This window comes from Trematomus bernacchii, unplaced genomic scaffold (genome assembly GCF_902827165.1).
Source record: "Trematomus bernacchii unplaced genomic scaffold, fTreBer1.1, whole genome shotgun sequence".
Classification (NCBI taxonomy): domain Eukaryota; kingdom Metazoa; phylum Chordata; class Actinopteri; order Perciformes; family Nototheniidae; genus Trematomus; species Trematomus bernacchii.
Genome location: NW_022987409.1, coordinates 1,536,164 through 1,552,179, shown reverse-complemented (window position 1 = coordinate 1,552,179; position 16,016 = coordinate 1,536,164). Strand labels below are relative to the sequence as shown.

At 42.5% G+C, this 16,016-nt stretch overlaps 1 protein-coding gene across 2 annotated transcripts in view; it reads right to left on the bottom strand.

Moving 5' to 3' along the window:
- Positions 1–471: 471 nt before the first annotated feature.
- Positions 472–16,016, bottom strand: part of zgc:152774 (uncharacterized protein LOC553526 homolog) — a 28,189-nt gene continuing 12,644 nt past the window's right edge. For both annotated transcript variants that reach the window (XM_034137021.1, XM_034137026.1), the window contains 12 exons: positions 12,561–12,714; positions 10,655–10,783; positions 9,985–10,104; positions 9,765–9,868; positions 8,277–8,405; positions 7,565–7,681; positions 4,605–4,682; positions 3,452–3,491; positions 2,982–3,340; positions 2,047–2,518; positions 1,284–1,456; positions 472–1,098 (listed from right to left, as the gene is read on the bottom strand). In XM_034137021.1, the coding sequence (XP_033992912.1) occupies positions 927–1,098; positions 1,284–1,456; positions 2,047–2,518; positions 2,982–3,340; positions 3,452–3,491; positions 4,605–4,682; positions 7,565–7,681; positions 8,277–8,405; positions 9,765–9,868; positions 9,985–10,104; positions 10,655–10,783; positions 12,561–12,714 (2,047 nt within the window). In that variant the 3' untranslated portion in view covers positions 472–926. The remainder of the gene's footprint in view (positions 1,099–1,283; positions 1,457–2,046; positions 2,519–2,981; positions 3,341–3,451; positions 3,492–4,604; positions 4,683–7,564; positions 7,682–8,276; positions 8,406–9,764; positions 9,869–9,984; positions 10,105–10,654; positions 10,784–12,560; positions 12,715–16,016) is intronic.

Sequence of the window (16,016 nt, the reverse complement as noted above, 5' to 3'; positions counted from 1 at the left end):
AATCTTATTTGAAAGCCATAGCCAAGCGTTGTTGGTATTAGACATATACTGCTTTGTCCCTGTTGAAAAAACACCTTATTGATTGTAAGATTTGGTTTAAAATGTGACTCTTTTTTATTATTATGCCAGATTGTGTGGTGTGCTGTAAATATTGTAATCAATAAAGATAATTAACCACATCACATTGAACAACTACAATGTAATGCCATAGGCCTATGTTCAAGGTTAACTGATGTCCTTTGCTAAAGTTTCTAGGAAAATTGTAGTCCAATTACAAAATATGAGACTTTCCAGAGTTGTCATAACTTAAACATTTTCCAAATGATGGTTCGAGAGAAGCACGTCTTCACTCTTAGTCTTCACTGCCACCTTGTGGTAAGTAAAAGCTACTGCATCATGTCTGCCTTTTGCATTGGATTGTTGAAAAGCACAGGTTGATAAACCTTTAAAATGAAGAGGCAGCATACAATAAATGGTTTCAGTATTTTAATGCAAATGTGAAACGTCTCTTTGGATGTTTGAACAAATCTAGAAAAAGCATGGCTTCATCTTGACTCCATGTGTATAAAACGTATTTAAATAGTCAGTAAAAACAGCAAAATAGCTAAAAATCACACTTTTAAAATAAAGACAGCATTTTTCATGAAAAGGCTAAAATTTCACAGCAATGGGGAAGAAAAAACCCTTCTAGAGGCAAACCATCTGCTTTGAGTTCCAAAATAATAACGTTTAAAATTGACAAGCAACAGAAACAGATTCAAAACGATGCATGTGAGCAAAACGAAAATGCCTCTCACTAGCAACATGTGTGTGCAAGCAGCAAAAGGGCGTGTATTATAACTCTAAACACTACGTCTTTCAATTAAAGGCCAAACTTTGCATAAAGTAAGAAAACATTATTCTCTGCTATCAAAAACGTGTTGGATTTAATGGAGTTCTGATGATAGTTTCAGCGAGTTGACTTCTATGATCTGCTGCAGGATGTTGTCCACGTCACTGGTCTCCAGGCTGATTCCCGCCAGGTCCAGCTGGGGCAGGAGGGCTGTGAGGAGCACCACCACGTTGTTACGCATAACACGCAGATTCTCCTGGGAAGATCTGATAAAAAAACAGCTTCATTATTAAAACCATTAATAATTTAAGATGTTCAGGTCAAACAAAGATCAAAAACAATGTGTGAATCAGTGTGAGAAGACATGACTCAAATGTTTTTGGAGTAGTAATAGTGGTAGAAACAGTGAAGCGCTGGTAGAGATAGAAGCTGACTTGTCTCGAACACACACCTGTTGTCTTCACAGGCCTCGCTGTCCCCGACTCTCACCCTGCCAGGAGGTCCTGTTTTGTCCTTTTTAGGTATGTTGTGCTCAGGCTGTTCTTTCGGCCCACACACAGATCTCTGACCAGCGAAGACCAGCTCCTGATGTCCTGGAGCCGGGTTCCTGGATGAAGTAGAGCTCTGATGCAGAGGAATGAGAGCACATGTTTGCTGTTAGTCTTTCATTTGAGATGAATAAGTCTGAGCAGATGGCCTAGAAAATAAACCTTTTTCCCTTGTCAAGCACAACGCTCATGTGTTGGTTTCTTCTTATATCCTGCCTAACTTTAATGGATTATAACATATTGGCTGTGTAATAATCTGTCATGAGACATTGTTTCTGAAATTCCGTTTTTTTACCGACAATAAAAAGGTCAAAATGTGGCCTGGAAGAGACTTTGTAAGGCTTGTTTTTAGTCAACTATTGCCAGAAATGTCTTTGTTACTTTAGCAATTGTTGATGACTTGTGACCCCTATCGGCCAGTTAGGAAAATGTACAAGTCTGCAATCAATGAAAGTTAAACAAAGTAAATAAAAATATTTTTTATCAATTCTGAATCACCAAAAACCACAAAAGGTTCTTAAGCATACATTCAAAAACATGCAAAAATAAATATTAGGCCTTTTGGTCTGGCAGTATGCAAGATTAGTTGCGGACAGTCAGATAGATAAACACACACAAGACTGAACACATAAATGAACCTAAACTATTGTGTAATAAACTCCTGACCTCAGCCGCGTCCGTCTGGCAGCCGACCGCTCGGCTGGCTGTGGATTCGGAACGAGTCGTCATGGTGCCTTGAGTTGTCTTGGAGATCTCCAGCCCAAGAAGCCTGCGCACCTTCTGGGCCTCTTTCTCCAACAAAGCCAGCTTCTGCACATGAGCTTCCAGGTCAATCCCTTCTGAGGGCAGGGGTCGGCTCCAAGGACCCTCGGTCCGACTCAGAGGAGAAACCATCACGGTCTGAGCAAGGGGGAGGGAGGGGTTCCAGGTGAGGCTGGTGGGGAGTCGCTGTGCCGCGTCAGATGGCTTCTCTACTTGGCTGCTGCTGCCCTTGGTCTTCTTTGAGGACAGTGTCTCAGGTCTCTGTGTTTGTTGTACAGGATTCATCTTTTCGGTCACGTCTCCAGGTTGCTGCTTCTCCATAATATATGGCTTATTTTTTACACAGTAAAATAACGATCCTGGTTTCCTTTTGAGGCTACAAAAGATAAAAGATAACCAATTAGTTTATTGACAATGTGAAAATGAACTTATTGAAACGTAAAACATTTTTTTAATAACACTGGATTTTATGTTTTCATGTTAGCTTTGACCAGAAAAATAATGAAAATGGCGGCCAATACAGCTGAAATTGTTGTGGCGGTGAACACCATGCTATATAACTGTAGTTATCACTTGAAATGTGTGAAAATGCTCCATCCGCTTGCAATATCCCTTGAAAACAACACTAACCCAAAGAAATTCATGTACAATGCAAGTGAGTATATAGTTTACTACTTGGAATTGTACTAACATAATTATTTTCAAATTAAAAAACAGCAATGGAGTCTCTTTCCTCAGGAACTTAAGATAATTGAAAAAGAATGGCTAAAAGGAGGGAAAAACGTGTAAATCGTAATGAAGATCACATGAGTCTGTCACACAGCACAGATATAACATACCTTAATGTGGGCTCCTCTTCTCTTTTCTCCATGTTCAATGGGCTCTCTTTATCTCCAAGCCTGAGGTCATGAGTCTCACTTTGTGTGACTTGTGTTTTGTCTTTAATAACTGTGCCTCTTCCAACAGGCCTGTGTTGTATGACTGTACTTTGTGTCTGTACATCGTCATGTTTGCCTGCATAATAATCTGCCAGGGGATCTGTGCCCGTCGGATCTTGCTCTGCTGTGTGTTGTGTGCGTTGGCCTGCTGCTCTAGTGTCATCAGGTGTGTGTGTGGACTGGAAGGTGGGCTGGCTCGGCTCTGATGAACTGCGTGAGAGGATTTGATGTTGAAGCGATTGGTCCTGAAACTCAGATACCTGTGACAAAAACAAGCAAACACACTTACAGTATACACAATATATCGAGACGTTGTATAGCAAACGGCTACTTTCATCAATGGGAAAGTTGCCCAAAAAGTTTTTACAAACCTCCAATGACTTTTCTCGTTTTCTTTTTTTTGGATGCTCTCTGCAGGGAAAGATAAGAGATGAATGAGTTGAGAGGGCAGATTATCTTCAAGTTATATACTGTATATATTTATTTGATTTTACATTTTTGCCCTAGCTCCAGTTGTGCTTACTGCTCCAAAACCTTTTGACACTTGAGATGTATAGGAAAGTTACAGTGTACCACAATAACAGCCAGAAAATATGAAAATATGACTAGCTTATTTCTGATTCGCTGTTTTGTCTCCACTTGCTAGGGCAGGGCTTCTCAAACTCCGGACCGAACTAAAAAAAAAAATCCGGACCGAACCCTGTCCCCCATTATATAAAAAAAAATGATAAAAAAAAAAAATCTGATGTAAATTAATGTATATTTTCTTGTGTCTGACGCGTTGTGAGAATGAACGTGCATATATATTTACAGTACGCATTGCAGACCGCAAGTTAACCGCGGGTGGGGGGGGGGGGGGGACTTTACTGGCATTTATCCGGACCAGTGATCTTGTATAAAATTCACAAGTGGACCTTTAATAAAATAGTTTGAGTACCCCTGTGCTAGGGTGATGATCTGTTACTAGGGAAGTGGTAATAGCACTGGACTAATAGCAAGTGGCACATCGCAGTAATACAAAAGTGTATAGTTTAGAACATTTTGTCAATCTTTTAATATTTTCAACCGTTAATTAACTTTAAATTCTGCTTGTAAGTCTATCCGGTAATAAGAAGCTATCTAAGTTAGTTAGCTAGTTGATGATTTCAGCCACTAATACATCAGTAACATCTAATAATTAATGTATTAGATGTAAAAAAAGATTTTGGATTTCAAATAGAAAAGTAGCTAGGAAGAATAACATGTATTTTAATTTACTGTAGTAAAGTAACAAGGCACAGTATTGTGAACTGACTGCTTTCTCATTTCAGTCCGTCTCCGTTGATCACTGTCAGAGCAACTCTATACCACACAGTCGCATGAACCGGAAATACGAGTGTGAAACCGCCAGAGGGAAACCACAAAATGGCACGTGAGAAAATATACACACATGCTTTCAGCAAGAGAAGCTCTGTTAAACATCTGACCATGTACAAGTTCATCTCACAATTTAGAGAGGTCTGCAGAAAAGAAATGAGAGTTTACTGTTTCTTGTGGTTTTTCTGGTAGCTAGGTGTTAACATCTCCTCGCTGTCTTCTGCTTCCTCTGGTGAAGAGCAGCTTCTGAAAGACCGAGAGACATGTATGAGCAAGACATGTATGAGAAACTCAAACACACACACACACACACACACACACACACACACACACACACACACACACACACACACACACACACACACACACACACACACACACACACACACACACACACACACACACACACACACACACACACACACACACACACACACACACACACACACACACACACACACACACACACACTTCCGTGTTTAGGTTAGACAGATTAAAGTAGGGAGGTTTTGCATCTTGTAAATGAAACAGAGCGATAAGCATGTTATCATCACTTATTTATTTTTGAGCATTTAAAGACTATATTCAGGGTTCTTACACCTTTTCCAAAGTCAAATTCAAGCACTTTTCAAGCATTTTCAAGGTGCATTTTCAAGCTTTTCAAGCATCTTACAGCTGTTGTAAATTACATATTTATATACACATACTTATACTCAAATGATTATTTCCCTACCTCACATTAAATCAGATGTTCTTTATGCTATAAACAACCAAATATGTGTTTCATAATAGCATTCTAAATGAGGATGAAAAATAAAAAATGTTAGAAAAGAAAACTAAGTTTAATATTTCAAAATGAGTGACCCATCTGTACGTAGACTGGGCATCCCATATAACCTGGCTGAGCCAATATAAAACAATCAGCCAAATAACTTTTCAATATATTATTGATTACTATTTTTGAGGTACTTTTAGGTTGGCAGTAAACACAAGTCAGAGGTAAATGGTGTACTTTGACTCCACTACATGTATTTAATACCTTTAGTTACTTCACAGATGTGGATGAATGATGTGAAATATAATCAAGTGTTAAATCAGACTTTAGTTCCACCTGGAGTAAATTCACAAGCTACTCTGTAGTATACAAAGTCATTCAAACTAGCTGCACCTTTACCAGCTTTGAGAACACTTTCATGATCAATCATTATAAAACATCATATACAATTATTAGGGATGCTCCGATCGCCAATTTTGGGGCCGATCGCCGGAATCAGTATCGGCCGATACTGCTCTCTTTTCCTCTCTCCCCCTCTCTCTCTCTCCCGACAGCCCGTCAGTATCTCCTGCAGCTCACTGATCCAGTAATGAGCGACCCGACAGTGAAGAATAAATATATTTATAACTAGTTTAGCTTGTTCCAGAGGTAGATAAAATAGCTAAGTGTGTTAGGTCTAACTCTTAATGTGTGTTCTGCTCCGCTCACCGGTCCGTCCCAGCGGGTGGAGCTGCAGGATTTCTGCTTCACACACACGTTGCATACCGCTATTTTATTGTCATTTTCGGACACTTAAAATACTGCCAGACTAGTGAAGCCATTTTGGCGAGCTTGTTTTGCCGCGCACAGAGAAAAGTGTCATGTATTTTACATGCAACGATAGCCTAATCTAAAATGCTCTACTCTGGCGTACCTTTCGTGTGGTGTGTGGCTCGTCAGCGCAGACTCTCGCATCGTTATTGTTGCACACTTTGCAGGAGGCTACTCTTGGGCTTCGCTTGACCCTCGTCTTAGCCATGGCTTGTATTTGTCTTCTGCTAGCCAACGCTCGTTGAAACGGCAACCTCCTGGCATACTGTCATCTATCACTCTCATCAGAATGCCCAGGTCACACACGTAACAAAAACACTTGCCGGTCACGCGCATAGCGCGGGAAGGCCGGAACGGAGCTGTTTTATGTAAAAGCGAAGCAATTAAGCGCGCTCCGACTTCTTTATTTTCTTTTAATCTAAAAAGCGAAGTAAAGCATTTACAATTTCAAGCACTTTATCCCAAATTCAAGCACCATTCCCAAAATTCAAGCACTTTTCAAACCTTGAAAACACCTCGTACAATTTCAAGCATTTTCAAGGATTTCCAGCACCCGTACACACCCTGTATATTATAGACAGTAGAGAACTGTACAGGTTTGAGAAGAGGATGCTTTTGCCTAAACATGTGACGCATCAAGCCCTGTCCTCATTTATACGGATATGTTTTAAAAGTCTCCTATTATGCTATTTTTAGGCATATATTATGGGTCTCAGATATATAAAAATATATAAAAAACATGTCTATGATGTGTTTTGCTCAAAATACAAACAGATCATGCATTTTAGACATCCCTCATAGCCCTTAGAGAATTGCTGATCTGGGTCCTTAGCTTCGAAAAAAGAGGAGGGGGAGCTTGTGCCTGCTCAGAATTCTACGAGATAAAGCTAAATGCTGCCGTGATTAAACGCCATATCATGTTCCAAACCACATCAAGGATTATTTCTGAAACAGTATGGAGCTCAAATTATTTCTCTCTTGCGGGTTTACCACAAGGTGAGTTCCTTTTTTTATTTCCTGCTTTTTTACACATACCCTCTCCAGTACAGGTTAGCTCTGAGTGTTAGCGATGCTAGCTAATGTAAACAAAGACCATATTACGTCCAAAACACGTTGGGCATTGTTTCTGATAGCAACGTTTCTGATAGTGCTGTGGGTCCACATTTCCGATATTACGTCATATCGGACGCAAATCTGCATCAGCTCCGCTGTACCCCCGTTTTTAGGGATTTGGGTACGGAGGAAAAGAGAGGGTTTTGTTTTCTTACACTTTGTGAGTTCCCTGACACACCGGGGACACATATTTATGTATAAAAGACATCAAAAAGTGCATTTTGCATGATAGGACACCTTTAAATAGATTTTCCTCTATGCTTCCACCTCTTCAACATGTAAATATAATTTAGGTCACTAAGAAATTATTTACTTTTGTGTCGACTTGTAAAACAGTTACTTTTGGAAATAATGATGTAATCTCCTTAATTTGTGATAAATAGAATGTCATATGTCCAATCAAAGGACAACAATAATGAGGAATACACACCTGTAGCGAGGGTCTGGGTTCTGGCTGCAGTTCCAGCTCTCAGGGATCGTGTTGTAATGACTTGACGGGACGCTTCTCCACTTCAGGCACTCTTCACACTGTAACCATATGGGACCCCTGCAAATACAGAAAGACAGGGATTTTTAATGCCAGTAGACAGAAGCTGGCATAAGAGGGTTAAGTTATGTCAGAACAAATTAATTTCAGCAAGTTTATATTATACAGGAAGGCATCTGTTCCAAAACTACATAAAAGATACACATATTTTCATAGTTCACATTGTTTTGTACGCTATATAAATAATGATCAATAACTATAAATAATCCTGAGGTTCCCTGCCTCAGCGTTTTTGTAGCTTGGAGCAGCTAAGGAAGCATTGTCTCTCTAGTTTCAAGCTTTGGAAAATACAACCTATTTTCACTTTCAGTTGAACAAGTTCCTACATGAGAAGATTATCTTCTGTATCGTCACTATTTACTGTATAGAGCTTGTAAAACTTGAACTCGTTATTTAACTCCCAGTGGCAGTAACAGTTTCAATTACAGATTTATAGCCGGATGAATCAAATGAACCAAATCCGCCCATAAGAAGCACAGCAGAAAATGTAATACTGTATGTTTTAAACGTTTGAAATAATACATTTTAAGTGCCTTTAATGTATTTTGGAAGACATAAGGACAAAGATTTTCTGTCAGATAAAAACAACACTCACTCGTCAGAGTCAGACTGGTCTTCATTTTCATTTCTTTCCACAGCCTGAAACTCTCGCTCTCTGGCTTTCTTCTCTGTCACCTCTTTCCAGTAGTCGTTCAGTTTTAGGCCCAAAGCACCTAGGGTGAGTCTTGAGAGGAGAAAATAAAAAAGGCAGTGACATTTTTTTAAATATTTCTCTCAATAACAAAAACACAACACACACAACACACACAACGTTCCCGTGTGAGTGGGGCCTGAGGCCCCACTCACACGGGAACGTTTGCGTTTATGCACAGTATGCGTATTAAAAAAAGTCTTCCGTTCACATGCATTCGTTTCATTTAACGTGTCTGTTCAAACGAGGCCGCTGGAAACGCTGTAGTACATATGCCGGGACTGTAAGTGGCGCTGTAACTTCCGCCAAAATACACCAAAAGCAGCGAAGAAGAGCAGCCCCGCAACAATGTTGCCATGGCTACCCTTCTGTTTAAGCCCCGCGGTGTATTTAGCAACATGTAGTTCATGTAATTCTCCATGTCCACTTGTTGCTGATGGTTGTGGTAGAGGAGCTGTAGATTTTGCACTAATATCTGTAGCATGGTCAGTAGCAGTAGCACTAGCAGTAGCTACTGACATGAGGAAGTGTGTGTGGCGATTGCTAGTATTCAGCGGGATATAGTAATTTCCTCAGCATATGGATAAATGCAACGGGGAAGTTAACTGAAAGAAACCGAATCTGTGGATATTGCATCGACCGACCAAGAAGCACGTCTCCGTGGAGAGGACACGCTCAGAAAGAGAGATATTCTCTACAAACACCGGGTGAGATCGCTCCTCTGTCAATATAATGGATCAATGCATGAAATCTGACTCTGTTTATTTTGTTTAAGGAGTATATTGGGCGTTAACAATTCTGGTTTGCCTTTTATAATATTATTTCATTCAAGAACCCCTTGTGCGTTTAATTAACACAGCTATTTTTGATAGTTGCTACAGCAGTGAGCAGGAGAGGTGGGGCTATCGCAATTTTTTCAGGAAATATTCGTATAGAGGTGATTACACGGACTCGGTTGACCCCCCAGAGCGTTTCGTTTGCAAATCTATCCACCTTGGGACCCGTTATCGTTTGTGGGGTCAGTTTCTATCGGCCTCGTGTAAATAATAGGGCTATACGCACGCGAAACTATGCAGATACAAGCAGTTTTCTCCTCGTGTAAACGGCGTGTAATATGCAAATGTTTCTCTTAAATAAAACGTGTCAAAATGTGCCTTTGAATATACTGTGATCATTTCCAGCCTCAAAACTAGGAAATGGAAGCAGCACCAGACAGAGCAGCATGAGTCGTTGTGGCTTTTTCCTCATAACTTTGTAAATACAGTCTGTAATCAAATGTTCTGCTCTAATCTGCCATATGGCAAGAATCAACCTAAGTAGCTATTTAATTCCATAATGCTTGCTGTATAAGCACAAAGCTTTTTATGCGTCTTTATTTTGTTTGTTTTGTACCTGTATTCTTTGGTGTATTCAAAGTCTTGCTTGTTGTGAGCAGGTTTGAGGAAGTTGCACTCAATGACACCGATGACCCCGACTCCTGCCCTTTGACCTGAAGCCTGGAGGGATGTGGGAAGTGAGATTTAAGCAGAGGCAGATATTCATAGAACTACATTTGGAGCAGAGAACTGCACCTGCCATGCGTGTAACTTATAGATTAATCCTTCTCCTCTACCTTCAGCTGGCAGCCCACTTTCTCGTAGGCTTTAATGAGTCTGTTCCTGTGATACATCATGATGCCACAGTGCTCTTTGTCTTTCGGGTTCAGCCCAAACGTCACCTTCACCTTGTCTTTCTGACACACACCAGTCAAGGTTAACAACACTGAGCGTTGGCAGGTTCCAGAATAAGGTCAATAAATACATTTCAAGCTAAAGATTTGAGTCAGGAGCAGAAGCAAATCATTTTCATTTATATACATAATATACTTATTCAGACAATTATTACCAGCTTTCAGTACTCAGTCCTAAGGAAAACTTGACTTTGTACCAAAAAAAGTGTTTATCTTTTAAGATGGATTTTAAATATAATATACTGTACAGTAGTTGTGTATTAGCATGGCCTATACTGCCTTATGTTTATTTGAGTGGATGAAATCAGTTTTAACCTTTTTTTGGTGGAAACTGTCAGACATATCTTACATTTTAAGTGTATCTGAACATTGAAATGATGTAGAAAAACTGTTTGAATTTAAATGTTCCTCTCTCAGACACCTTCCAGCAACATGGGAGGTGTTTTTCATCAAAAGCACCTAACTTGCAACTTCCTGTTTTCATATGAATAGAGCCACAGAAATAGATAACATGGCTTTATACCGTTACACAAATCTTGAATGGAAAGGATACGCTGAATTGGGGTTTGTACACGTCATGCTCGATAAATTTCAGCCTCTTCGACACCAGCTTAGCCAGAATCTTCTTCCCCCTCAGTAGGATCTGTGTCCTCGGCTTCAGATACAAGATACTGAGGTAGGCCTGAGACACAGACACAGGAACAGGGTGACAATAAGTTAGTCAGTCTTGAATAAGTTCAACAGAAAGCCAATAACATCTCAGAATAAAAACTCAAAGATTGTGCACTCTTCTTAAATGAATATCAACACCTCCCCTATGTCTGGCTCTGACATTTCAAATGTAAAACATACAATGTATTTCTTTTTTCTGACACCATCACTTAACACTCTATAATAACATTCTTATATAGGCCAATTAACGGTACATTATTTAAACTCTTAAAACGTTTATAATTGTTTTACACTACTTTTAATCTTACGCCCAGGCCAGGCTCTGCTAAAGCTCATCTAGAGATGTTCTTATTATTCCTGTGTTTCAAGCACGGTTTGCACGAATAACTCATACCTTTCACTTTCACTTTCAATGTCTAAATATATGTATGTTTTCTTTTTTTATTGAACATACTCTTTTTAACATCTGTAGGTCTGAACTAAATGTAAATGAATGGAAATATTCTAATAATGATGGCCATTATCTAAGGCAAATGTTAATGTGTAACGATAGGGCTGAGAGGCAGCGCTGCAGCAGCTTGTCTGGACGCCACAGAGTGCAAGCGGCCGCAATTCAGCAAGGAAGCTGTCGACGTATGCGTTGTGGCCTAAGCTTTAGAATATTTACACGATTTTAAAAATATACATAAGAATTTATGTACAACGATATTAATGTGGATTTAAACAGAAACTGGGGCAGTGTTACTACAAAACCACAAGTACTGAAGAACTCCCTTACGTGCTGACACACACACACACACACACACACACACACACACACACACACACACACACACACACACACACACACACACACACACACACACACACACACACACACACACACACACACACACACACACACACACACACACACACACACACACACACACACACACACAGTTTTCATGGCACTTGTATCTGCTGTAGACCCTAACCACAACCACTACATCTCTACCCTGAGTTTTACTCAAACCATCACCCTAACCACTGACTCTAAAACCATGCAGAACAGCTGCAAATGTCCTGACAAGCCCTATTATCAATGCTATGAATTAAAAACTGTGTATTTTTTTTTATTTGGTGAATACAAATCGAACAATTAAAGGTGGGGTATGTAATTTTGGAGAAACCAGCTCGAGTGCGCTAGAATTTGAAAGTACACAACCGGAAAAAATCTGCCTCTTCCTTCAGACTTCCTTACAGAGCCCCTCCTCCAACACACACGAACGCGCACATGACCAATGAGGGCACGAGATAAGTTTGTGCACAGATGGAAGGCTGACAGGCAGGTAGGCCGGGCCGGCTAAAATGATTGGTCGTGCTTTTTACAGCGCTACGGCTTCCACAGATGACATGTTTTTATGTATTTATTGTCAAAGCATTTAATATATTCATTGCTATCGGGATGTTAAGAGCATTCCATGGAATATAACAAAAAGTGTTTCTGAAATAAATTACATACCCCACCTTTAAGTCTTCCTTTATGAGTTTTAAACTGTTGTTCATGTTACACTTGCACATCCTTGAATAATTTTTACACTGAGTATTTACTATAATCATACTGTATTTAATTGCTGCACTTTTAAACTATGCCACAATATAACTGTAATGAATACAACCATAAATACCAGCCTTTAAATCAGTTGTACCGGACTGAAGGGACATAGTGGTACAAAACAGGAAGAGGATCTTTATCAGAAGAACCACTTCAACAAGCTGCTCTGTGTTTGTAGAGATGGACCCACCCTGAGGCTGTAGTGCATGTCAGGAATGTTGTGTTCTGCTTTCAGGGAGCTGCTGTTCCTCACACCCTTCTTCATCTCCGTGATATCAATCTCGGGCAAACGGAAGTCGGTCACATCGCTCTCAAAGTCGATCTGTGTCTTGCCATCTTTGCCTCTACAAGATAACACAAAGGAAGCTGGTATTAGAACAAGCAATGAAACATTTCACATCACTGCTAGCAGTCAGATTTTGAAGCCGTAAAACACAAAAGCATTTAAATGTGTTGAGAGGTTTGTCAGAGTGCATCTCCTCACAATGAAGTTCAACCAGCACTCTTCCCAGTCATGATAAGTGCAGTACTAATACCTCATTCACACCAACGCAACTCCGGTTCAAGCTCCGTGCTAGAGCTTTTCAGGTTCAGAACCGGTTCTTCGGTTTAGCTCCGGCTCTTTTCACACTGCCCAGAGTCCGACTGGTGCTGTGTCATTGCGTCATCGTTTGCGTCATGACGTAACCGTTTGCGTGCCTGCTTCATAAAGCCAAACCGCGCGGAAACCCCTCACAGCTCACACCGACAACAACAACAATGGCCGATTGTGTTGAAGCGTTCTATTTCGTATATGGCTTCGCCCTCTAAGGCTATCGCTATTGGGTAATCCCCTCGGGCTCCCTTCCGGTATAAATAGGAAGGAGGCCTGACAATCTGCTCCCTCTTTTCTTCAGCACCCCGGTACTGAAGCACTGTAGAGAGACACTAAAGAGTAAAGGCTCTTTTAAGAGACCTGGCCCGTCTGCGGGACCCGTGGTCCCTCTTTCCGCCATCACGGCTCTGCCGTCGATAGGCGGGATCCATCAGGAACTGCCGGAGATCATCGAAAAGGCAGCCGCCTGGAGAGGTCTCCTCGTTCCCCCGGCTCAGGAGAGCTCTCTTGCCGGTGGCAGGAGTGTTTCTCCCGGGTACAGACCGTCAGGAGTGACCCGGTCTGGCCGCGCTTCAAGGAAGTGCTGCTGGATGCTTCAAGGAAAGTGCTGCTGGATGCTCCAATCAGCCCGGACGGGCTGTTCGGACCCCAGTTCCACGCCATGGTGGAGTCCATGAAAACTGCCGCGGAACAGGGCAGCATGTCAACTGGCTCCAGCCTGCTGAGCGCCCCCAGCGCCCGCAGCACCCGCCACGGCGTCAGGGCTCGCTGCAGAAGCCTGCTGGTTTTAACCTATCGGTTAATAAACTGCAGAACTCGCTAACTAAGCCAGCTGTCACTAACCTGTCGTTAGCAGGGCTCGCTGCAAAAGCCTGCAGTTTTTAATCTATCGGTTAATAAACTGCAGAGCTCGCTAATTAAGCCGGCTGCCACTAATCTGTTGATTAGTAGACAGCAGGGCTCGCTGCAGAAGCCTGCCGGTTTTAACCTTGGTTAATAACCTGCAGAGCTCGCGGCATTCCTCTGTCCGAGATACGCCTCCTACACACGGTCATAATAAACCCATGAGCGCCGTTATAACGCCTCATGTGGACAGCACTGCACACACCTCCATTCATCCCCTGAGCGTGTACGCGCCTCATGATGAGAGCCGGAGTGAAACGCAGCGTGTGGAGGCTTCCTCGCAGGCCTTTCGGTCCAGGCCCACCTTGGGTTGCCTCACGGGCAGCGGCGGCGAGGGCTCTGGCATGACGACCACAGAACATCTCGAGCATGTGCGCCCGCTCTCAGAGTGTTTCTCAGAGTGAGCGCGTGTGTCTGATGGACAGATGGATGAGCAGGCTGATCAGCAGAGGGTACACCCTGCAGTTTGCCTCTCCCCCCACAGTTCAATGGGATACAGGAAATACTCCTGTCATCCCAAGAACAGTGTCTTGCACTCCATTCAGAGCTCCATTCATCGACCCCGTGCATCAGAGGTAAATGTGCTGGAGCTGCTCTCCGTTTTGGGGAGTATTCCAGCACTTCGCCCCGTTGCTGTACAATCAAACATGTGTTGATTCGCACAGACAACAGGCCACGGCAGCCTACCTCAATCGCCAGGGAGGAGTACGATCTGCGCAGCTTCTGAACGCAGCCAGGCGGCTGCTGTTCTGGGCGCGCACACACGTTGCTCTCCATCAGAGCAATGTATATTCCCGACAAATTGAACAGAGGGGCTCGCAGAGCGCAGGATCACCCCCCTCTGGGGGTAGACGCGTTTGCACATCGGCCGTGGCCCAGGGTGCTGTTATACGGTTTTTCCCACCAGTTCCGCTGACCCCTCGGTTCCCGGACCGAGTGCGGGAGAAGCGACTATCAGCGGTCCTGATAGCCCCGGAGCGTACGGGAGCGTCCTGGTACGGAGACTCAGACCTGTGTCACGCACACTGGCGGGTCACGCGCACTGGCGGGTCACGCGCACTGGCGCCTCAGTGGGATTTGGCTTTGGTGTTACGCGCACCAAGCAAAGCCCCATTTCAACCTTTAGATCAGGTTCCCCTTAAACTGTTATCAGCCAAAGTAGTAGGCTATTACTTTTGGCTCTATCAGCGAAAAGGGTGAGTGATTTGTCTGCTCTCTGTGGCTCCGTCATGTCTCCGGATCCAAGGAGATGGGAGTTCAGCTGTTTTACGCCCTAACCCGGCTTTTATGCCAAAGGTCATCACAAGCTCTTTTAGGTCAAGAGTGATCACCTTGGATGGCTTCTTTCCTCCCCCTCACAGGTCGAAGGAGGAAGCCACATCTCATCTCCTCTGTCCCGTGCGCGCGCTGTCCTGCTACAGATGAAGCGTCTTATTTTGGACAGTTTAAAGTGCGAGGGTCGTGATCGGTTCATGCACGTTCCGTGATGGCCGGCCGGCCCCCAGTCAGACTTGATACCGCCCCCATGATAAATACATTTAATTATTGTGAAGCCAGCTGCAATGGATCATTGATCCACCAGGGGGTGCAGTGGGGTTCCACACTGGAGTCATGTGAAATCAACTTCTAAATAATAGATGTTTAGTCGGAAAAAACGAACGAGCCGGCTCTCCCGATTTTTAATCCTAATTTAATCATCATCATTGATGTTTATGTTCGCCGAATTGACATGAAATCACTGACAAATATGAATATTCTGTATTCAACTTCATTGAAACGATCAGGATGGGTGTTATTTTTCCCCACAATGACCAAGTCGCTGCAAATGATCCCATGTATTACATGTACATGGCCACATTCTCAACAAAGTTACGTAACGAAACATTCTGTATTCCTTGCTTACTTTTTATTTAATGCTTTATAACAGCTGGAATAGTTCGTTTAGAACAGGCACCTCACTCGCAATCTGCTCCTCCGCAACGCCTACCACCTACCTCCGGCTGAAATTATGAATGTACAGTAACGGGCCGTCTCCACGGCAGCGTTAAAAAATCTTGAAACGCTTCTGCCCATTCACTTTGAATGGGGTGACGTCACTTTTTTTCGCTTTCGCCGAAATGCATTGTGGGCAGGCGAGCGGAGATTCTC